This window comes from Barbus barbus (genome assembly GCF_936440315.1).
Source record: "Barbus barbus genome assembly, chromosome: 11".
Taxonomy (NCBI): Eukaryota; Metazoa; Chordata; class Actinopteri; order Cypriniformes; family Cyprinidae; genus Barbus; species Barbus barbus.
In genome coordinates, this window is record NC_136739.1 from 5,079,267 (window position 1) to 5,104,274 (window position 25,008).

At 39.7% G+C, this 25,008-nt stretch overlaps 2 protein-coding genes across 5 annotated transcripts in view; both read left to right on the forward strand.

Annotated features, from left to right (window-relative positions):
- LOC306876662 (nectin-1-like) overlaps nucleotides 1–20,260 on the forward strand; it is a 30,332-nt gene extending 10,072 nt beyond the window's left edge. For 2 of the 4 annotated variants that reach the window (XM_079428000.1, XM_079428001.1), the window contains exons 3-10: nucleotides 3,659–4,000; nucleotides 4,273–4,575; nucleotides 10,533–10,638; nucleotides 13,841–13,983; nucleotides 14,532–14,622; nucleotides 16,380–16,425; nucleotides 16,851–16,902; nucleotides 17,185–18,639. In XM_079428000.1, the coding sequence (XP_079284126.1) occupies nucleotides 3,659–4,000; nucleotides 4,273–4,575; nucleotides 10,533–10,638; nucleotides 13,841–13,983; nucleotides 14,532–14,622; nucleotides 16,380–16,425; nucleotides 16,851–16,868 (1,049 nt within the window). In that variant the 3' untranslated portion in view covers nucleotides 16,869–16,902; nucleotides 17,185–18,639. Of the gene's footprint in view, nucleotides 1–3,658; nucleotides 4,001–4,272; nucleotides 4,576–10,532; nucleotides 10,639–13,840; nucleotides 13,984–14,531; nucleotides 14,623–16,379; nucleotides 16,426–16,850; nucleotides 16,903–17,184 lie in introns of all 4 variants that reach the window. The other 2 variants (XM_079427999.1, XM_079427998.1) reach the window with 2 other exon arrangements.
- The window catches only part of LOC306876659 (transmembrane protease serine 3-like), a 44,620-nt gene continuing 36,922 nt past the window's right edge, over nucleotides 17,311–25,008 (forward strand). The window contains exon 1 of the mRNA XM_079427995.1: nucleotides 17,311–17,438. The gene's annotated coding sequence lies outside the window, so the exon portion shown is untranslated. The remainder of the gene's footprint in view (nucleotides 17,439–25,008) is intronic.

Here is a 25,008-nt window from a genome sequence, read left to right on the forward strand (position 1 = left end):
GAGGTGGAAGCATCAACTTCAACGATGAACGGCTTACTGGGATCTGGATGTACATGGACTGGGGCGTTAGTAAACGCTTTCTTGAATTTCTCAAAGGCTTCAGAGGCGGCTGGTGTCCAGACTAGAGACTTGGGTTTTTTACGTAGCAGGCTGGTAAGAGGGCTGCTGATGGTGCTGTAATTGTGGATAAACCTGCAATAAAAGTTTGAGAATCTCAGGAAACGTTGGAGTTTTATGGTAGCAGGAGTGGGCCAGTTTCTGATGGCGTCCACCTTCCCCTCGTCCATCTGGATGCCACCGCTATCGATGTAATATCCAAGGAACTGCACTGAGGACTGGTGGAAGGAGAATTTTTCTTCCTTGAGGAATAATTTGTAGTCTCTCAGGCGTTTCAGGACCTCCGCAGCATGTTGGCGATGTTCGGCCATGCTCTGGGAGTAGATGAGGATGTCGTCAATGTAGACCAGCACGAATCTATGGAGAATACTCCCGGAGAACCTCATGCATAAAATCTTGAAATACGGAGGGGCCCTTGACAAGGCCATATGGCATGACAAGATATTCATAGTGGCCAGTAGGGGTCACAAAAGCTGTCTTCCACTCGTCCCCCTCACGTATTCGGATGAAGTTGTAACCGCTGCGGAGGTCCAACTTGGTGAACACGGTGGCTCCACAAAGATGTTCAAGTGCCGCTGCGACAAGAGGAAGGGGATAACGGAACTTTACCGTTATATTGTTGAGTGCCCGGTAATAGATGCAAGGTCGTAAACCTCCGTCTTTCTTGGCAACAAAAAAGAAACTCGAAGCAGCAGGGGAAGTCGACGGACGGATGTAACCTTGCTGAAGCGCCTCCTCAATATACTCCTCCATGGCCTTCTGTTCTGGGAGTGAGAATGGATAAATCTTTCCACAGGGCACTGGCTCACCCGGTACAAGATCTATTGTGCAGTCCCATGGCCGGTGTGGAGGTAACTACGAGGCCCTCTTCGGGCAAAATACGTCACTGAAGTGGGAATAACAGGTGGAAATGGACACTGATTGTTTCTCCAGAGGGCTTTCTATGGATGTGGAATTAAGAGCTACTGTCTTGACACGGAGAGAGGTGGGCTGAGGAACATGAGGGAAGCAGCCAGGAAAACATTTTAGGACCTCACCAGTTCGCCAGGAAATATGTGGCTCATGTTGTGCAAACCAGGGTCGACCGAGAATTATATCTGCTGTGGATCCCTCCAGAACCAGTAGGTGGATCTCCGCCTCATGCAAAAGTGCGATCTTTAGATGGACAGGGCCGGCTTGAATCGGACAACCTTGCGACTTACCGACTGGACTTGGCAACCTTACCGACTGGACTTGGTAACTGGTTTTGGTGGCAGTTGTCTGGAGGTTGAGCTGGCGACAGAGGTCTCCTGAAATAAAGTTCCCGGCAGAACCGGAGTCGAGGAGGACATAGACTGGAAGAGAGAATTTGGGAGCAGTAAGCAAAGTAACGATTGACAGTGGTTCACTGTCAATCACACTCACCAAGAGTCGAGGTGGGCGGACTGGGCAGGACGCTCGTATAGGTCCTTTCGCTCCACAATACATACATAAGCCAAGGTTAAACCTCCGCTGTCTCTCATTGTAAGAGAGGCGAGCGTTATCCATTTGCATGGGTTCGTTTGCTGGTTCTGGAGGGTTATTATTTTCTCAGTGGCGGAGGAATGGAGGACAATGAGAGAGATGATCTTGTTACTCAAAACAAGACAACATCTGAGTGGAACATCTTATGGAGAGCTGTAAGAGATTTTCCAAACCGTGAGAGTCGTCATAATAGCAAGTTGCAAGTGCAGTCTGGGTTCCAACCCTTGACGATATGCCGTTAAGAGCGATCTTTCATTCCATCCGCTGGCTGCTGCAAGGGTACGGAAGTGGAGAGCATATTCATTAATAGACATCGTGCCCTGGCACAAATGAATTTATCACTGATTGAAATATCATAGACAGGTTTGCCAAAAACTTCTCTGAAGTGATTCATTAAATTACTCAATGTTTGTGTGACAGTACAGTCTTGAGCCCATATAGTTTCAGCCCATTGTAAAGCTCGTCCCTGCAGCAGCAAAATGAAGGCTATCTTGGCTTTTTCATTGGGATGCAGCTGCATTTCAATAGCGAGGGAACACTAAAGTAAAAATCCGTTGCACTCCTCCACCACGCCAGAGAAGGGCGCTGGATTGGCCATGGGACTGGAAATTATGGTGGTAGAAGAACTGGTGGAACTGGTGATGGAAGTGATGGGAGGTGCAGGTGGTGGAGCTGGTGTTGGAGCTCGCCGGAGTGCATCTACGAGTGCTTGGAAGGGATCGGGAGTGCTCATGCTGTTGATCCATTGGTGTAGGTCTGGTCTTCTGTTACAGAAGCAGGACTCAAACAGAGAAGTTAGTGAATAAACAGGTATTTATTGATGAACAGCAGAGCTATGGATTCAGGATCAGGTGAGTGAGTAATTCGATTGACCAGATAGAGAGCGATGAGACTGTAACAGGGTATCTTTGTCTTGACAGGAATACTAGGAGCAAGGAGCTAAACACACACCTCACACAGGCGGTTTCCGGGACAGGACGCTGGAGCAGACTGACTGGGGAACACTGGAGAACACACACTGGAGAGAACACTGGAGGTAAGTATACAAGGAGGTAAGTAGCAGATAATTCGCTGTGGTATCATAAGCAGTCCTCTTTGTATAAATGAGACCGGACAGTGAGGTGCTGTGCGGTGTGTGTATTTATGGCTTGGGTGATGAGTGGTTCAACGACGTGCAGGCGTGTGTGATCAGAACTCAGATGAGGGGGTGCGCTGTGATTGGCTGTGATAGAGCCTGGCCGATCTGTAACATATATATCACTTCCAAGAAATAGTATGTAAAAGAAACAGATTACTTCAGGATTCATATAATTTATAATATATATAATTTGCTGACACAAAAAAGTAAAACTTGTAAAAATGTAGTTGAAATTTTGTTGATTCCAAGTGTGGAGGGACAAATCCCAGTTGTGTTCTATTCAAAATTGTGAAAGACTGATTCTGTGAGTATGAGAAATTGTTTTCACACATGAAAAGGTCACCATAGAGTCGTGACCTTAACCCTACTGAATGTCTTTGGAATGTGATTTTAAACAGTGGTTTGACTCCCCCGTTGTCAATAATAAATATTGTGATAGAGTTAGAGATTCGGACTCGTAATCCAAAGGTTGCGGGTTCGAGTCTCGGGCCGGCAGGGATTGTAGGTGGGGGGAGTGATTGTCCAGCGCTCTCTCCACCCTCAATACCATGACTGAGGTGCCCTTGAGCAAGGCACCGAACCCCCAACTGCTCCCCGGGCGCCGCAGCATAAATGGCTGCCCACTGCTCCGGGTGTGTGTTCACGGTGTGTGTGTTCACTGCTGTGTGTGTGCACGTTGGATGGATTAAATGCAGAGCACGAATTCCGAGTATGGGTCACCATACTTGGCAGTATGTCACTTCACTTCACTTCATAATATTACATGTAAACCCCAAAATATACTGTACTTTGGGTTAATGATGGTGACCTGAACCATTAAACACAACCAATTTTAAAGACTCTCAAGACAGACTATCTACATTTTAAAATGTTTATTCATGCATTGTATGTATTTTCCAGGTGTAAAGGTTATTGGTCATGGTACGACAGCCATTTATGGAGAAAATGCCACTTTTTTTTGTCAGCTGACTGAGACTAAAGATCAACTAACTCGTATTATATGGAAGAAGAGGACGCGAGAAAACCCAGAGGAGAAGTTTTTCTTTTCCATTCGTGTAGGTGGCAAAACTGAACACTCAAATGGATTGGGAGACAGAGTACAATTCATTGGGAACTTTGCAGAGAAAAATGGTTCAATTCAGCTGCTCAGAATGAGGCTTCTGGATGAAGGGATCTACACATGCATCTTCAACTTAATTTCTAGTGGGCCATTTGAGACCAACATCAATGCCACAGTTTTTGGTAAATTGGCTTGTTAATGTATTTCCTATAGATATCTCTGTTTTGATTCCTAACCAATGATGGAACTTATTTTAAAATTTAAAATAGTTCATGCTTACTGCCAGACTTAAAAGACTTTCCTACAGAAATGTTTTGTACTAACTTAAGTGTAATTTGTAAAAGTGAAATGACAATTGTGTTTAGTAACTTTATTACCAAGAGTAGGCTGGGCTACTTTCATCACAGTTCATGCTGAATGATTCATTTCCATTTTTTGTATGTTTCAAATATAGTTCGTCCTGTGGATAACTTGAAAGGAGAGGCACCTGTTGCTGGATATTTAGAGGCTATCTTGGCGTCATGCTTTGCCTCTAATGCATGGCCTGCAGCAGAAGTGATGTGGAGATTAGGAGATCTAGAAAAATATGTGAGGGCTGAAACTAATCAAACAGTGAACCCCAATGGGACAATTACTGTTGTATCCTACCTACTTGGTGTCCCACTCAAACATTTAAACAAGAAGAACATCCAGTGTGTGGTGAAACACAATACCCTGGGAATGGAACTTGTGCTGAACTACCCAATAAACATCCACTGTAAGTAAACATATGTTGTCATACTGTAGTATGCATAATAATAATAATAATAAATGTTTCTTTAACAGCAAATCAGCATATTAGAATGATTTCTGAAGGATCATGTGACACTGAAACCTGAAAGACTGAAAATCAACTTTAATCACAGGAAATAAATTACATTTAAAACATATTCAGATAGAAAACATTTATTTTAAATAGTAAAAATATTTCAAAATGTTACTGTTTTTGCGGTACTTTGGATCAAATAAATGCAGGCTTGGTGAGCAGAAGAGACTTCTTTAAAAAACCTTACAAATCTTATTGTTCAAAAACTTTTGATTAGTTGTGTGTGTGTGTGTGTGTGTGTGTGTGTGTGTTAAAGCTTAATTGTTTTGTTTTTTGTTTTTTTATTGTGAAGAATGAATCTTCAGCTAAAAGTAGGACATGATGATAACAACCCATATGGAAATGTAATAAATTATATATGTTGCCCTATATGAAGAGTAACATATACAGGTACATCTCAAAAAAATTAGAATAGCGTGAAAAAGTTTCATATATTTTAGATTCATTACATGTAAAGTAAAACATTTCAAAAGTTTTTTTGTTTTGTTTTAATTTTGATAATTAGAGCTTACAGCCCATGAAAGTCAAAAATCAGTATCTCAAAATATTAGAATATTTACATTTGAGTTTCAATTAATGACCATCCCTACAGTATAAATTCCGGGTATCTCTTGTTCTTTGAAACCACAAAAAAGGAAAGGGGAAAGGGGAAAGGGAAGTGATGTGTGGCCAAGTATGGTGACCCATGCTCGGAATTTGTGCTCTGCATTTAACCCATCCAAGTGTACACACAGTAGTGAACATACACCCGGAGCAGTGGGCAGCCATAATGGGGAAGACTGTTGACTTTGCAATGATCCAATGATCTTATGTAATATTCTAATTTTCTGAGACACTGAATTTTGGGTTTTCATTATCTGTAAGCCATAATCATCAAAATTTCAAGAAATAAAGGCTTGAAATATTTCACTCTATGTGTAATGAATCTATATAAGACACGGGTTTCACTTTCTGAAATGAGTGATTTTTTTTTTTTAGATGTTACCTATAAGGCAATATCCAGTTTTCACATATGTAAACTCCCTGGGTAGATGAAGATATAAGTTTAAAACATTTATAAAATGGTTTATATGTAGCAAATAAATGTCAAAATATATATATTTTATTTGCATATGCAACTTTAAAACAACATATACTAAAAATCTATATGTATAAATATGTTTTTGTATTTTTGTTTAAATGCATGTCTTTTATATTAACTTACGTAATATCAACAGGTTTTAAGGTGGATGTACATGTACATGATATATCCAAAAATGCATTGCACATACATAATTCATCATTCTTACTTGGCTCTCAACGAAGGCGGACACATTTTTCTCTCCCTCTCCTCCCCTTACCTTCCCTGCTTTGCTCTCTCGTCTCGTCTCGTCTATTGTCAAATACTTGAGAGACTCTCTCTGCACTGCTCTCCAAACTGAAAAATCATGGATTTGATCAACTGGTCTCTTAACGAAATTGACACCATCTTCTCGACGAGAAGTTTGGGTTCAGGGGAACCTGATTGCCCTGGCGGAACGTTCGCAGCTGGCTACACGACGGACGCATGGGAAAGGTGGCAGGCCGTGTGTCTGGCGGCTCTTTCCGTGGAGGACATTGAAGATATCTACCTATTCGGAACCATGATAACCGGTCTTCTGCTGATTGGATTAGGCTTTGCCCTGGGTTATCGAAGAACTCAGGAAACGGGAACAGCTGTCAAAAGCCTCACAAGGCTGCCCGTAATGATTGAAGCAGTGGGCAGAGCGGTCAGCACTGAGACTGAGACTATTAACCGCAATATAGATACCATCAGTAGCTCACGGATTTAAAGGAAAATTGATGGATTTGGTCGCACCAAGACCAAACAATCTTATCTTATCTTCTTTTCGGCTCTCCCATACCAGCGTGAACATCGGACAAGGTCGCTGTTGGGAAAACAACCCCGGGAAGAGCACTGCAGTGAGACGCTCTTGCGTTCCTCCCCCCTTCCACAGACACCTGTTGATTGTTGACTCTGTCTGGGTCCTGATCAAGGCTGTCTCCATGGCAACTTGCTGTGTCGCTATCACATTCTGCGGACTGAGACAACTTGATTTGAATGCCAGCGTGGAAGCTCTCCAGGCCTACAAATAAACAAACTCTACATACATACACACACACATACGCACATATATACAGATATGCATTCACCTCCCCACCCCCGATCCATCGCCTTCGCCGCTTTGTACCGCCAGTCTGACAAGCAGGTCTGTGACCAGCGCTGAAATGGCTGCAGGACCGGATGGCTGCTTGCTGGATTAATTCCCCTGTTGCAAAGTCTTGTGTCTATGTTGTATTATGTGCTTTTGTTGCTGGGGTGTTTTTCCTGTTCTCAAATGTAAGGCCTGTACAAATACTAGAAATTGTGAATATAAATAATTGGGAATCATGTCAAATAAATTACAAATAAATTAAAAACTGTGCACATTTAATTTATCTATTATAGCATTCATTTAGTTTTGTTCGCTTGGCTGTTTCCTTATAAAAATCCAGAAATTTGTTTTGTTTTTTTTGTCAGATGTTTTTTTTTAATGATATGATGTCATTACGTTGCTGTCTTGCCACCAGCCAATCACTGCATTCCTGGTCATGGTTTTGAGTATCGATACATCTGCCCTTTTCGGAGAACACGAGAACGTGCAGTAATTGTAGACAACTTAATCCAGATATTTTAATCAAATCCACAAATTCATTTGAAGAACCAGATTAGCCAGAGATCAATTATCAGGATTAGAAGATCCACCATCTTTCAAATCATCTCAGATATATTAAGCGAGATGCAAAGAACGAGTACCTGGGCACCCGCAGGGACCAAAAAGGTGAGTACATCACTGCTGGAGATAGAGGCCACATCCTACCTATAGGGAGGGATCATGTGGAGACACTGATATGGACTGACCAAGGGGGCAGTACTGCATATGGAACGGGTCTCTGAGGCAGGTCCTTCCTGAGAGTAGGGATGAACTGACTGCCAGAAGAGAGTGAAAGAACGGGTCTATCAAAGGGAAGACAGGTTCACCGAGAGGGAAACCTTACCGTGGAAGAAAACACATATAGGATAACCTACAGGGAATCACGTCATATGGACTCCTAGCCCAGTATAAAGGCTGACCGGAGGTCCGAGCAAGCTAACACCAATACTGGGCCTGGCATCAGTCTGCTCTGCCGAGTCTGGCTGCTGGGGGTGCTGGAGGATGCCCGACCAGGATTTGCCATTCCAGAAACTCCACTGAGAGAGAAACCGCTTGCATCCCCATGTGAGGGGGAATGACGCAGCAAGCGTGGCTAGTCCTTCCCACCAATTACTTGTTACCCAACACATGGGAAGAAACTGGCCCAAGACGGAGGCTGTAGAATCTCTCGAAGGTGCTTGGCGTCGCCCAGCCCACAGCTCTACAGATGTCTGCCAGAGGTGCCATGCGCCAGCACATACAAGGAGGCAACACTGTGTAGTGAGCCCTCACTCACAGGGGACACGGCTTGCCTTGGGATTGGTACGCCAAGGCAATAGCATCCACTATCCAGTGGGCCAGCCTCTGCTTGGAGATAGCCTTCCCTTTCTGCTGACCTCCGTAGCAGACAAAGAGCTGCTCAGAGCTTCTGAAGCTCTGGGTGCGGCCCACGTATATGCAAAGCGCTCTTACAGGACACAGCAATCCCCAGGCTGGATCTGCCTCCTCCGAGGGCAGAGCTTGCAGGTTCACCACCTGATCGCGGAAAGGTGTGGTGGGAACCTTGGGCACGTGTCCAGGCCGGGGTTTCAGGACAACGTGAGAGTAGACCGGCCCAAACACAAGGCACTCTTCACTCACCGAAAATGCTTGGAGGTCCCAGACCCTCTTGATGGAAGTGAGTGCGATCAGGAGCGCTGTCTTAGCAGATAGGATCTTAAGCTCGACTGAATTCAGTGGCTCAAAGGGATCCCTCTGAAGTCCTGCCAGGATGGTAGAGAGATCCCAGGAGGGCACCTAGGAGGATTTAACCTTCTAGCACCCCTCAGGAACCTGACAATGAGAATGTGCTTTCCCAGGGACCAGCCATCCACTGCATCGTACTGTACTGCGATAGCAGCCACATGGACTTTCAAAGTGGAGAGTGACAGCCTATGCTCCAACCTCTCTTGCAGGAAAGAAAGCACTACTCTAATCGTGCATCTTCGGGGGTCTTCTCGGCAAGAAGAACACCAGTGAACAGCCTTTATCGCCACCCTTCACCAGGCTCCCGACCGGAGTGGGTGTGTGTGAGAGGAGGAGGCGCTGGAAAAGCCAGGTCTGGCGGCGTGTGATGAGGCTCCAGGTGTGCCTCATGTTAAATCCTGTTAAATGCAGAGCGAGCCTCTCCTTGAGAGACCGGTCTCTTTCACGTGCATGCACGCTGGTGTCCTCGTGGGTCCAGGAAGGGAGCATTGAGGGATCAAGTGCTGCCGAAGTCACAAGCTGTTGGACCCGCGGCCCGGACGAGTACAGCACCCGTGAGACAGCTGTCGGGCCAGGATGCTGAGCTGTTTAAACCCCTGGAAGTGCCGCGGGCCAAAGAAGGACGAAGCCACCGCCCCTCGCACCCCGGACCTGAGAGGGGAGCATGTGTGGCCGCCGGACTCCGCCCCTTACCTTACCTTACCCGCAGGACGGCGAGGACACCAGATCCCCTGTTTTGGACACTATTTTCCCCTTTGGACACTTTATTATTTCTGTTGAATAAAAGCCTCTTCGAGGCCTGACGCCACACCCACTGTGTCTGTTGTTTGCTCTTCCCACCACAGTTGGTTAGGCACGTATTGCAGCCTTTTTATTATGCCGCTTGAGGTACGTTTTGTGGTCTTTCAGAATTCAAATATCCAATGAGTGTCGCTAAAGATTAATGCTCTATCATGTTGGAAATAACTTGTTGGAGTTAATGATAATGAGCGACACCTGCACCACTCACCGATCTCGAGTCCAACGGAGGAGCTTCGGAAGGATAAAAGGAGGAGTGACGACAGTGGAAGACGAGAGAGGACCTGGACTTCATTTTGGTGTTTTGTGTACGGCAGTCGTCCGTGAGGGGCTGCCGCTTTATTTTTTAAAGAATATTTATCAGCCAACAACATTTACCCACTCAGCTCCGAAACAAAAATCTGGTGAGTGGATGCACCTGTTGCCTCTTAATACCCGTATGCTCGGCGAGTGGCTCAGGTATGCTAAATCCACTAGCCAAATTTCATTGGTGTTTTCTCTTAAGCAGAGATGATTGGCGCTCTCAAGTAAATCCCCTAATGTCGTCACCAGATAAATTGTAGTGACAAACAAATAGGGAACTACGATTTCAAAATAGAAGCTGTTAGCTATCATATACCGTATCAGACAAATGAACCCAAATAATGTACATATTCAAAAACAGAGAACATAACAATGACAAAATTATTTAAGGACTATGAATGAGTTCAGTGGATAGATCATATGTTGATTCAATTGCTGCTCTGGCAGAGTTCATTTGTGAAGGATTCGCCAGACTAGTTTAAACCTGTAAACTCCTAAGTCTGTGAGTCTTTTTTTCATTAAGATCCAGCTAACAAGAGACATTTGTTAATGTAGAGAGATTTGTGAATCAGGCACAGGTTGTGCTGCATGTTTGTAAACACTGCTCCAATCTGTGACCCATATGTGCTGCCTCATGTTAGAAATGTGAATGCACGTTATTCCCACCAGCTTATTAAATTTAAGAACTTATATTACCTAAGAAGACCTGTTTCTTCCTATGAACCATTACTTAAAGTTTCCATTTCACATGCAGTAAATAGTGTTTAAGGATATATAATTATATTTTTGCTGTTTAATTTATTTTCCTAGATCCTCCAGAGTCGGTGGTGATAATTCCTGACAGTCCAACAAACACTAAAGAATTCATATGTATAGTGGATTGTAACCCAGAACCAAACAACTACACCTGGACTAGGTAATATAAACACCTGTAATAGATAATAAAATGTTTTGTAAACAACTTACAATTCTATTTTGGGGAACATATAACAGATTGTGCCTAACGAAGAGTTACTCACTGTTAGCCCTAAGTTCTGTTATCTAACTGCTATGGAAGCCCGTTTCTGCCAGTGAATAAAAAATAAAAAAATTCTGACTTTTTTTCTCCGAATTCTGAGATATAAACTCGCAATTCTGAGATATAAACTCGTCATTCTGATATATAAACTCGCAATGCTGAGATATAAACTCGCAATTCTGAGATATAAACTCGCAATGCTGAGATATAAACTCGCAATTGTGAGATATAAACTCGCAATTCCGAGATATAAACTCGCCATTCTGATATATAAACTCGCCATTCTGATATATAAAATTGCAATTCTGAGATATAAACTCGCAATTCTGAGATATAAACTCGCCATTCTGATATATAAACTCGCCATTCTGAGATATAAACTCGCAATTCTGAGATACACACTCGCAATTCTGACTTTTTTTTCATCGCAATTACGAGTTTATATTTCACAACTGACTTTTTCGCACCATAGCAAGCCACTCTCCGTGTAAGGCTTTGCAGTGCTTTGTTCAATTTGCTATAGATGAACTATATATTGAACTAGGTGAATGTTGCGTCCGAATATGATTTTTGAACAAACATAAAAATTACTCATTATTCTCCATTTCTGTTTTGCGCTCGTGCTTGGACAGTACCATTACCGCAGGGCAGGGTGAGGGAGGGGTGACGGCATGCACAGCTTTCAGACACAACATTCTTCATTTCTTTATAGTTCTGAGTTTGAGGCAGCTTCTATTTTAATAACAGCTGTCAAGTCAAAAACGTATGATTGTAGCACTATTATTGATAGCTCATCGGCAGCTTTATTTCCATAAATCCCTTTATGTGCTGGTACAGCAGAATCCGACTGTCCTTCAAGAGCATAATACTTCATTCACCAGAACTTTTCTGAGTGACTTATGAGTAGATGTTACTGATTATACCAAACCAGAACATCACTAGGCCTACTCTGTATACGTCATGCTTTATTTCATCTAGCCATAATAATCCTATAATACTATAATAGTAGCCTAACTCATTTTATACTGCAAAGTTTAGCATCAACCCAAGTACACACGGTTCAGCTATAAATCTGAATTAAAAAACAAACAAAAAAAAAACAACAGTGTTTTTTAGCAGGGTTGGAACTAAACTCTGCAGGGCAGTGGTCCTCAAGGAACTGAATTTTGCACCCCTGAATTAAATGGCGTTTATCTGGAATATAGGCTATAGTCTTCCTGTGTTTGTACATTTTCATAAACGTTTTCCTGAATATGCTTCTTAGATTTTACACTACCTAGTTTACAGCCAGAACTGCAACCAGAACGAGACCAATGTGCGAGAGTGAAGGAAATCCACCTGCGTACATTCATATATATCCACTCTCGTGTTACAATATTACGTTTTTGACTTGACAGCTGTTATTAAAATAACGCGATAGAAGCTGCCTCAAACTCAGAACTATAAAGAAATTAAGAATGTTGTGTCTGAAAGCTGTGCGTGCCGTCACCCCTTCCTCACCCTGCCCTGCGGTAATGGTACTGTCCAAGTGCGAGCGCAAAACAGAAATGGAGAATAATGAGTCATTTTTATGTTTGTTCAAAAATCATATTCGGACGCAACATTTATCTAGTTCAATATATAGTTAATCTATAGCAAATTGAACAAAGCACTGCAAAGCCTTACACGGAGAGTGGCTTCCTATGGTGCGAGAAAGTCAGAGCTGTGAGATATAAACTCGCAATTGCGAGAAAAAAAGTCAGAATTGCGAGAAAAAAAGTTGCAATTGCGAGTTTATGTCTCAGAATTGCGAGTTTATATCTCAGAATTGTGAGTTTATATCTCAGAATAGCGAGTTTATGTCTCAGAATTGCGAGTTTATGTCTCAGAATTGAGTTTATGTCTCAGAATTGTGAGTTTGTGTCTCAGAATTGAGAGTTTGTGTCTCAGAATTGCAAGTTTGTCTCAGAATTGCGAGTTTGTCTCAGAATTGCGAGTTTATATCTCAGAATTGAGTTTATATCTCAGAATTGCGAGTTTGTCTCGGAATTGCGAGTTTGTGTCTCAGAATTGTGAGTTTGTGTCTCAGAATTGCGAGTTTATCTCAGAATTGCGAGTTTATATCTCAGAATTGCGAGTTTATGTCTCAGAATTGCGAGTTTATATCTCAGAATTGCGAGTTTGTCTCAGAATTGCGAGTTTATATCTCAGAATTCTGAGAAAAAAAGTCAGAATTGTGAGTTTATATCAAAATTCTTAGAAAAAGTCAGAGTTGCGAGTTTATATCAAAATTCTTAGAAAAAGTCAGAATTGCGAGTTTATATCTCGAAAATTGAAAATCAGACAGATAATTAGCAAGAAGCTTATACATAATTAATTTAAAGGCATGTTTTATGACAGAGTCACTAAACATCTTTATCTTAGTAGCAGTTGTTATTCTCTAAGATAACCATTTTTAACACCTTCACAAAGCTGACAAGATCTGCCTGATGCAAATACAGCATATTAAGGTACAAATTGCTTTTGCATACTGAGGTCAAACTATCAAGCTCAAAGGTTCTAGGACTTTACTACCACATTGGGACATATTTCTGTGTGAAATGGCTTAACGAGCAAGAAAAAAAACAGGACAGGACTTGATTTCATTAACAGTTTGTTGGTTGGATTGTGAAATGTGAGCACTGCATACTGGGCAGATCTAAATGTGATTGGCATAACTGCAATATGGACCTGTAGGCCTATACTTTTGAATAATTTACAACAATACCAGTAACATGCATTAAGAAAATAAATATGGTTGATTTTGATTTCACACTCTGTTCTTGGAAAAAAAAAACATCTGAAGTGCAAAGGTTATATGAAGGTTTTGTATGTTTCAGGGAGAGAGACAGATAGATGGATGGTCGAGGTCTTTTAAATGGTTGTTGGGGTGTTGGTGAGTGGCTGGTTACTAGTAGGCTTGCTGCGATAGTCGGTTTTGACAGTTTTACTGGTGTTAGTTGAATTTTCTATAAGTGATCCAACTTTTTTTTAACAGATATTCTGCCACTGAACATCATGTGTGCTGTCATATACTAGCAAAACTTGTTCATTGATCTTTCATATGCCTCTACTTTAACAGAGTGAATAAAAGCACTCCCTATTATGAAGGCAACAGGCTCCCTGTCCCAAACCTGTCCTCTGACTTAAATGGCTTGTACATCTGTAATGCTTCAAACCAGTATGGAAGTTCATTAGGTTCTCTGTATGTGAGTGTTCATAATGGTGAGTCTATTTTTGTTTTTATAGTTTGTTACATGTTGTTTGAAACTCTTATGCATTGAAAAATGTGTGCTCCTCATGTTAAAGCACCATTCAGAGCTGAATTCAAACCTCACTTTTATTGCAAAAATAACAGAAAAGGTGGTTGCTTTCCATAGACTTACTTGGTTGAAAATAATACCTCTGAGCCATTTTAGTCTGGCTTTCAGCTACTTTTACAGCACTGAGATGGCTTTTATTGTGCGTGGTAAATGTCATGGTAATGACGTATTGTCTGATTTTGGAGCACTTAGTCTACTGATTCTTCTTGAACTTGAAGTGCAGCATTGGACACTGTTTGTCAATATAACTTCTTAAGAATAACTTCTCATTCACCTAATTATTATTATTATTAATTGTGGACATGGTAATCCAAGATAAAAAGAATCATCCCATGTCTGTATAAACTAATTTTCAGCCTTTTCAGAATAACAGTAACATTGTAGAAGTGTTAAAATTACCAAATTATTATTTATTTTAATTTTTCACTTCTCTCTGTCCTTCTTTCCTAGAACCCAGTACCGTCTGTTGGGGTTTGCTTGGTTTTGTCATCTGCTGTGCTGCTCTTGCTTCTGTTGTTGGTGCGATTTTCAGATTCAAGCCGTGAGTTTGAACACTTTAATTGTCTCAGTGTAACGTGAGGGTTTAAAGGTTTTGTATATTATGTTTTGATTTGGGTTTCAGTCCAAAACTTGCACAAAGTGACACATTTTTCAATGATAAGATTTTCATACATTTTGGGACTAGATTTACCAAACAGGGCAAATTAACGTTTGAGCGCAATTCCATAAAAGCGCTGATGGGATGACAATGCACACATTAAAGAACACAGATGCAGCCAGATCATCTCCATAATGACCAGAGCAATCTACCAAGAGCAGTGCAAATTATGCCTGCTTTAAGACGTGCTCTTTTTGGGTGTTAAATAATGGCACAAATACCAGTAATTTGACAAGCACAAATCTTAGTAAATCGTGTTGTGTGATTCATTTTAATACTCTCCTCCCATAAATTTTGCATCTGAAAGGGAAACTCCTATAAATGCATATTGAATAAGGTAAGGCGCAAAAATAACTGTTCTATGGCTTTCCAGCGCTAATTCTTCACTGCAAATATTTAGTAAATCCTGACAGTACTATTTTAACGCTAAACGATGGTTTGCGCTGTTAGTAAATCTGGCCCATTATGTTTAATTTAACTCAGCCTGCAGCCTCGTGCCTACGGCCGAATCACAACTGTGCTGATATACAGCCATATCTCACATCTACAAGTGTGATGTTGCGTTTATACAACAGTTTGATGGCACGAGTGTGTAAATAAATTCGAAACAGCAATGGAGTGCCTTTAAGAGCCCTCTATTCAGGAGAACTACTTCCTTCTGCCACGGATCCAAATCTAAAGTTGATTGATTGTATTACTGAATTAAAAGCTATATTGTGTAGTAGAGTATTATGAGAGAGAGATTGACTCAGCGAGTGTGATTACATCTGATACAGCATTCATTCTTCAGTTCAATATCAAGTTCACACAACAAATAATAGATCACTGAGATATCTCATGTTTACAGAGACCTCAGAGCCAGCAGTAAATTCCAGAAGATCTGGCCGTTGTGAGGCTCTCTCTGCGGCTTGATGAGCACTGAATGGTCGCTGTTGCCCTGTAGCTCACATCCCCGAAAACGCCGAAGCAAATTGTCAAATAGACGTTATCTTTATTAACAAACCGCATATTTGAAGTCCAAACAAGTACATTCTCTCATAAAAAACTCTTAAAACTGTATTCCATGACACAAAACAATATTATTTTTAAATATAGTAGATTTGGGCATCCACCATGACATTCGCTGAGAGAAATACGGCAACTTCAGCAAGCAGAGTGATACAAACGGTGAAACAGCTGGAAGAGCTCTGTAATCACTCTAATATCGCACTCTTATCAGCCAATCAGATTGGAGGACCAGAAAGAACAGTTGTATGTATATATATATATTTTTTCTGAATTGGAATCTATGCAAAGGATTGTGGGTGATTGTAGGATGAGAAGGATACACCTGATGGATCCTTCAAACAGGCTGAATGAAGGATGCAAAACGAAGACTGCCTTCCAAGGATCCTTCAAATTGAGATGCCCTACAATGTAGCTTGATGACGTGGCAGCCAAGATATACAACCTTACAAGGATGTGTCCTTTCATTTGAGAAACACCCCTTGCTTGCTTAAGTGTCTTTTTTATCAGGATTAGCGCTAAACTCCAAGGCCAGATTTGAGAAACCCTGCTACATTTCTTAACATGCACAATCTGGGGCTTAAGAACCACTGAACTAGATTATAAACATTACATTAAATGTATCTTAATTTTAGGGAATGGATTCCAGTATCACGGCATTCCGATCATGAAGAACCACAGGTGTGTGTGTTGTTTTATTTATTAATATTTTTAACCATTCCGTGTTTTTTGCACTTTTTCTTATATTTTTTTTTTTTCTCCATATTTTGACAAGTGGTTTTTAATGTGCAGTTTGAAGAGTGGAATTTTAAATCACTGTAATATAACAAATTATAGTGTTATTTTTACAATTTAAAATAACTGTTGTGTAATATTTTTATGGAAATCATGAAACTTTTTTTTTTTTCCGAAATTCTTTTAATGTATAGAAAGTTCAAAAGAACAGCATTTATTTGAAATGGAAATCAATTATAACACCAATTTTTTATACTGTCACTTTTGATCTTTTTTTTTTTTTTTGCCCCCAACCTTTTAAAATGTAGCGTTAAAAGTTTAGATCTTATTCCTGATTATATGGACTAAATTTGATTAAACTTTTCCCACAGGACAGTGGAGGACTCTGAACTGGGCATAGTTGTGATGATCAGGAAGAAAATGGTAATCCAGTCTCTCCTGTGTAGTTATAAACCTGTACAAACCATTTTGATTAATGTTATTAAATATTAATAAGACACATGCTCTGAACATGAATTGATGTTGCTCAGAGAAATGTTTCTTTCAGCATGTGCAATAGGCCATGAGTTCAAATATTATTCATCATCATAAATTTGCAAATTAAAATAAATTAACAAATATAATATGAAAAACAGAAAATCTGTTTATCCATACACTTAAATCAGTAATGGTGGTCTGTTTGAATGTTGTATTGTGATATCACAGGAATGGAGAGCTTTCTGATCAGAGACAGTGACAGCTGTATGTGGCCGGAGCTCCTTCCTGAACCAGATGTCCCAGATGACCGCATCTGCCTTTGTCTAGAGAGGAGTATAATACTGACTGGATCAAACTTAAAGTTATTTAGGACTGGTGAAATGAGGATTCAGAGTAAGATCATCTGTTTTCAGCTGACATAAAGGGAGACCAAATGCAAGATCACATGAACGACTTTGGCTGGAGAAGCTCCACTAAACAAGGTATCAGATTAAATTGAAAGTAGATTCTGATGTGCTGGAAAGTACCTTTTCAGTATGAGGTGTGATATTATGTTTCATGCCTGCAAATATTCCTTATATATATAAAACTAAAGACATTTCACATCTTCATCATCACGAACAGCCTCCCTTCACTCAGAGACGGAAAGTCCCTAATAATGAATAGCATTGACTTATGTTGCATAGTTGTCTGTGCCTACATTGCTTTGAAGGCCTGTTCTGCTTGTTAAGCCCGGTACATGCATCAGGGGCAGGGAAGAATATCCTCCACAGATGTCTGTTAACCCTCAACGAGTGGGGCGGGAGATTGGGCTGTGGTTTAGGATTGTTTTAACAGTCAACACAGGCAGATGTTGGCTTTGATATAACTGCTCTTTTTTTCTTCCGTTTTAGTTTAGGTTTGCTTCCCTTTTAATTTTTTCTCTCAGTCCTTCAGTTTTTTTTTTAGTTATTTACCATTCTCTATGTATCTTGACAGTGAAACCATAAATTGTAGATAGTCTTAGTGTAGATAGTCCTACTACTTAGACACACACATGAACACACACACATCCACCTTATTCTATGTAGTGCTATAATAAGTACATGTGCATTTAAAAATTTCCCTAGTACTAATTAGGCTAAATTCTGCACATCTTTAATTTGGGCTTTTTTATTTCTGGGACAGCAGAGACAGACAAGAAAGTAGGTATGAAAGAGATGGAGAGTGGGAGCCAGCCAGTTTTGATTATAGAAATTGAGTGTGTATTTTCTTTGGTAGAAATGCTAACATGTTCCTTAAAGGTGCAATAAGCGATATTTGAAAAATGCTGTGTGGAAGTTACTCGGACCGACACAACAACAAACGTGTAGCCAATCAGCATTAGGGGGGCATATGAAAGAGAACAAGCAAGAGGGAGATTTGACGATTATCACTGGAAATACTGCTCCATATTTGAGTAACACTAGTTTTAAGTGTCATTGATTGCCTGGAGCTGCCGTGCCGTTGGCGACTAACAACAAACTCTTGTTTGTATTTACTATTGTGTATTGTACATTCATTTTTTGTGTTTCCTTGTCATTTGTTCATCAAGACTGAAGGTCCGAAATTTTCGTATGTTTTTTAGTTTTCATCATTGTAAAAATTCATGACGCACAGAAACCTTGTACACTGAGTCTGATGCGTATTAATCAATCCATTGCGAAAAAAAATTAGCAAAACAATACAAAATGGAGTATTCAAGCAATGAGGATGATTTGTTGTCCTCTCTCTTCTTAAAAAGAGAAAAAGGAGGAGGAAATATTGGGTCCATCCAATCCTGAGATATAGAGAGGAAGGAGAATTCAAACCTCCTTATTAAGGAGCTGCAGGATTATCACGAGCGATTCAAAGTTTACTTCAAGATGTCAGTTGCTCAGTATGATGCTTTGCTATCGATACTGGAGCCACATATGAAAAAGAAGACCGCCAATTTCTGTGAACTCAGTGTACAAGGACCTTTACAGTGCTTTGTGCTGCGAGATGAAGTAGATCAACTTGTCAAGCGCCATTCTGGATTTTGGTGTTCGCTTTTATGGTGGCTCTGAATTTTAAAAACACTTCTCAAAATGTTTGCTACAGATGCGAAAAACACAGAAAATCAAACCCCATGCGAATTTTCTTATGACAGACGAAAGTTTCGGAGGCAGTGTGTAAACGTGATTGACACAACGTGAGGTCGTATTTATTTTTAAATGTGCAAAAATTTCAGACTCGGTGTGCAATGAAGAGAGGGGTGTGTTTGGTTGGGTTTATTTCAAATATCAACAATGTCCAGCAGAGATTTTGAAAAATTGCTTATTGCACCTTTAAATATAAATCAGGCAAATCAACAAACATGGCCATCAGCAGCCAATCACTATTCAACAGCTAATACAAGCTGGTAACATTTGGTCTATAACTTGTGAGCATAGTGTCCATATTTTACCAAACACTGTCAGCAGCATATTCTGAGGACACGTGCCAAATTTCATCAGTTTTTGATGCTATTGGATGATTTAAATCAATGGCTCACATCTCTGTTCCTGGTAAGCCCCAAAAGCAAATATTGGAGTCTCAATGGATCAGGCTTTGAATTGAACTCTGAAGACAGGTATAGCTTCCCTGGAGCACGGCTAAATACCCCTGGTTTAAATAGTCATGCTTTATTGATTTGCTGTAAGCTGTAGCATGTTATCAGAATTTTCTCTTACACATTCTCAAATCTCACAAATTTTTTGTATTTAAAAATGTTGACTGCATTAGTTGAGCTCAACTATTTAACTCTGTTACAGGGTTATTATTAAACGAGGTAATTTGTTGGTTGATCCCTATCAACTTGCTACTCAGCATCCTGTTTTTGGTGATGGTAAGCCTTGCCTGTTTGATAACCCATATTGAACTGTGCAAGCCTTAGCATAGCTATGTATACCTGGCTGATGTACTGTACTTCTAATTAACGCATGCCTTTACAAACTATGTGAGCCTGAGCGGAGTCAATAGTTAAATAAGCTCAGGGATGTCCTGGTCCGAGTGCACATAATGAGTGAGGCTAATAATTATACCTCACCCAAGCTCACCCAGCTATACATGGCTAATAATCATGTGCTTATCATGGCTCATCAAAACAGCAGTATGCAAATCTTGGCAACATTTTTGGGGGCTTTGCTTATGTTGTGTGTTTGTGCAGCTTCACTGCTTTCTTCATCAGTTTGTGTATGTTTGTTTGTCCAGCTCTTACATGCGTGCTGCAGCATGTCTTTGTACCGCATATATGTACGTAAGTGCATAAATACCAAAGATCTTGACAATTTTCCAGTTTTTCTTCAGCTTATCTATCTATACTGCTTGGTTCCCTGTTGTTTATATTTTAATATTTATAATTACCATGAAATATTCAACCAAAATATATTTAAGCATGGACTCAAAGTTGAAAATGAATCCCCTTAATTAACAAGATGACTAAAGTGGATAAGAACATTTCATGTGTCAGCTGTAAACAGATGATGCCAGAGCTTTTCATGAACTAGTATTTTCTGTATAATTTCGGCTAGACAAGGCATGTCTCATGAAGCCAGTGAACAAGCTTAGAGGAACAGAAATAGTTTGAAAAAAAAACTAAACAAATCCACCCCGTTTAGTAATCTCACAACACTCACTAGAAATCTTTTCTGTCTAGTCTGGGTTCTGGGTTTTGTGTGCAGTGTGCTGTAGGAACATTAGATACAGGAGACTGACTTCATTGCAATGTCTCCAGTGTCTTTTTGCGATAGTTTATCCAGAGCAAAGCCCACCCTGGAGCAGATGAGCTGTGTAGCTTTAGTCACTATGGTGATGGACAATGCTAAAAAAAAACATGGACTGAAAGAATGCAAGGTCACTCCGTTAGAGCTCATTTTAACTAGCTAGCTACTTAAACTGTCTTTGTGATACAGGCCTCTTGTGTCAAGGTGATATTATTAGACTTGGTGCTATAAAAACGTATTTGCAGTGTTGTGAAGGACATACGAAATGTACATTTTGTAAACATTTTGTAACCACGTCTACAGCCTAGACAAAAAAGCCATCATGGCCTCCTAATCATCCCCATACACTGATTGATTCATCACTCTGTCTCCTCTCCACCAATAAGCTGGTGTGTGGAGGGCGTTCTGGCGTACTATGGCTGCCGTCGCATCATCCAGGTGGATGCTGCACATTGGTGGTGGTTGAGGAGATCCCCCTCACAAGTAAAGCGCTTTGAGTACCCAGAAAAGCGTTATATAACTGTAACAAATTATTATTATTATTATTAAGTGCAGAACAATAAAGAGGAACTCATATAAACACCAGCAATCTAGACATGTTTTCTTATGAGTCATGCATCTTACCAAGATTAAAAAAAAGCTGCCAGAGGCCCCCAGAAGATGGCTTTTTCCATCTATTCTACTATACATAAGATAAACTGCACTTTTCAGACCACTGGCAATCTTTCCAGGTTAGCCGTCTCACAAAATGTCCCCGGATAAAATGCTTTAGGACGTCTCAGAGAAAGGGACAGCAGAAGAGCTACATGGAATGTTAAGGTTTTGCTTAAGTTTGTCATTTAACAGATACGTGAAGAATTGTTGTTCCAAACATGCTTGGAGCAACTCGGGCAACTGTGAATCATGATGGTTGGAGTGTTTGGGTTTTGGGGTGTCTTTCCAATTCAGAGCCCAACAATCTTCCATCGTGATGTCAACAATTACACGAAAGACTCCTTGAGGAAAACATGAAGCCTTCTGTACAACAGATGAAGCTAAATTAGAAAAGCAAATCCAAAAAGGGCTGGCTCAGAAGAAAACAAGGAGTTTGGAACAACCAATTCAAAGATCAGATTTCAATGAAAGCAGTGAGGAACATTAATGGGCTCATACTTGCAGGAAACCCATCTAATATCACCATTGAGCTAAAACACAAACATAATCATACTGGCTACTAAATGTATGGGTGTACTTATTTTTTCCACACAATACAGTTGAATTTTTGTAGATATTAATGTTTAGCAAAATATTTCACTGACAGATTTGCATTGTTATTTATGCCACCATTAACACTGTTCAAATTGAAGTATCAGTGTCCACATATGCTGACAAAGGACACATTTCATGAGGTGTACTTACAGCACTGTAAGTCAAATGTGCGTTCGTGTGATAAGCGCTTTTTTTCCATGGGCCCAGCAAAGGCAGCTAACTACTGCAAGCAAATGCAGTCCAGCAAGTGCTTATCAAGAGGCATTGTAAGATAATCCAGAAGCACAAGCAGAGAGAAACACTCCTTCATTCCAGTGAAAGAATGTGTCCTCACATCAAGGTCATTTGTAAAGCAATACCAGCAACACTTGTGAAGTCAAAATAATCAGAAATTGGAACTAAAAAGAACAATACAGTTTTATTTGCCAACACATCTCGGCACACTGGCCTTCATCAGGGCTAAAAGGTTGCATACAATACAAAAAGCTCATTTAAATACAAAAAAAGACAAGATTCTGTTCTAATGGTGAATTCTAAACAACATTCTTTGAAAAACAAGTTCCAGAAGGCAAGGTTAACTTAGCGTCACATATACCTTGAACTCTGGGTTGATTAACTGAAATCTTACTTACTTGAGGAACGCCAGTTCCAAAACCATGATTGTGAGTAAGTTCAGTCAACCCAGGATATGTTCATGGTGAACAAACTAGACTTTAGGTGTATCCCAGTTCACATACTTATGCACTACTCTATGCCATTTTGTAGAATAAATAGTGCAAGTTATGCATTTCCACTGAAAATTCTAAAAAGAAAAAGTGCACTTTAAATGCCCAGATGATGAACTTAATTACATGAGAAAACAAAGTGTGGAATGTTAGATACTTTATGCATTCAACTGTCACAGTTTTAATTATGTAGCAGGAGGTGAGTGGCTATCAGACTCAGATGATGAATGACAAAATAACCTTACATAATTCATACACTACGTAAGTACATAATAGTGCATAATTTGGAACAACTATTCACAACAGAGCGCCAAATCCACATTATAGAAATGGATGTGAAGAAGTGCGCCATACTTCTATTTTCTTCCTTTTTTTTGTTTAATGGTGAATTGCATTATTAATGCATATCATCACCTAATGGGTGGTTGTGCAATCATTTTTAAAATTTTACAGTTCAATCAGTTTTTATTACTGTGAACAAGAATTATATTGTTTGATGCATAAATTAAAAGGAAACATTGAACCAAAACTCTGCTTGCAAGATAATATGGCTATATATTTTTGTTTGTTACAAGGCGAGATATTTCTATAATAAAAAAATGTTTACTAATTTACGTTGCAAAAAGAGAAAAAATGTTTGAATGCAGATCCACCATATGTTATTATAGCGATTAAGAAATATATAAATATATTAGGAAATAACCTGCTTTCTGGAATACTCCCCTGATTATTTTGACTTCCACACTTAAGTTTTCCTGATATTCCTTTAAAAATACTCCTGTTTCTTTCCATGCACTTTGTTGATCTTGTAAACATACAAAACTCATGAAGGTCATACAGCAGCAACTACACAAAGACATTGGGCCCTATTCATGAAGCAAGAGCACAATGTAATACTGTATCAATCGCTCAAAAATACATTGTTATAAAATTGCATTAAACATATAGCATTAATGTATCTTTGTATAATGGCATTTACTAGCTGAATAGTAGAAGTGCACTGTATCTAAACATATTTTGACAAGTTGATTCGGTTTGACAGCTTTTTCCGTTTGTGTGTGTGACAATATTAACAAGTTTTAAAAGTATAACTTCCTTTTGTTTGTTCCTTTCCGTTACTAAATATGTTTGACTTATTTTTAAAGTAGATTTGCTTGTTTGAGGAGTAATAATAGTCCCTTTTCTTAGTTCTGCTAGTTTTATTCTTGTAATTTCAAGCCTAGTGTATTAGCAACACTTTAATAAAAGCAATTTTACACTTCAGCCTGTAACTGAAGGTTGGTTGGATTTTCTTTGTTGGAGCATTTTCTTCAGCTGTGTGTAAGGTTAAACCTCTTAGCCTGTTTGACAACAATGAAATATTGATTCAGCAACCTGGTTTGTTGTTAGTCAACTTAGCAAAGATAAAATTTATCAAATGAAAACAGTGTTAATGTCGGAGCACATGGTGGTGTAGTTTAGGTGGGCACAGAGCCTGAACAAAGCAGCATTCTTTTAAAAATTACCATCCTCAGTTGCATTTCCCTTACAAAAGAAAAAAAAAACAATTTTGGCCACACTTGTCAAAAAACAAAAAAATGCCATCTCTGCCTTGGTTGCATCAGACACATTTTTTTCTTATAATAAGTATCCCTGATACATATAATGTTATGCATAAACACCATTTTAAAGGAATATTAAAATGTTCACTGTATAATTTTTGTTATTATTTATATAACATTATTACATATGTTATATAAAGCTTGAAGCATCAGAATTGGCATCGGTATCGGCCGATCACCATGGCAAGAAATCGGTACTCGGTATCGGCTGCAAAAATCCTGATCGGAGTATCCCTAGTTTTTATTATTCAATAGACATTTTTCGCAAACTTGAACTGACTAGGCTTGTACAGTTGTTCTGATGAAATAAGACTAACAGATCAAATAAAATGTTACATATAAGACAGACTGATTCAACACTATAAGAAAACACTGATATGTTATACATTCTCTTAATGTTAATAAATCATTATATTTAATCCAGATAGACACATGCATAAATCATAATAAAATACGAATAATGGCTAGATAGTCACATGCACATTATGGCTGGAATGTGAACATAACTTAAGGTACCATGTTAGTTTTTGGATGCAGTGCCTGCACTAATGCACTATGGAGTACCAGAAGTCACAGTTTCAATTTTAAGAACATTAGTGTCCAACATCGAAAGTATTATTGTGATTGTAAACTTTTCCTGTTAAATGTAGGACATTCATATTGTCTAGTACAGAGTCAAAGATTAAAGCACTACAGAACAACAGCGTTCAAAACTATGGCAGGATCCTCAATGTC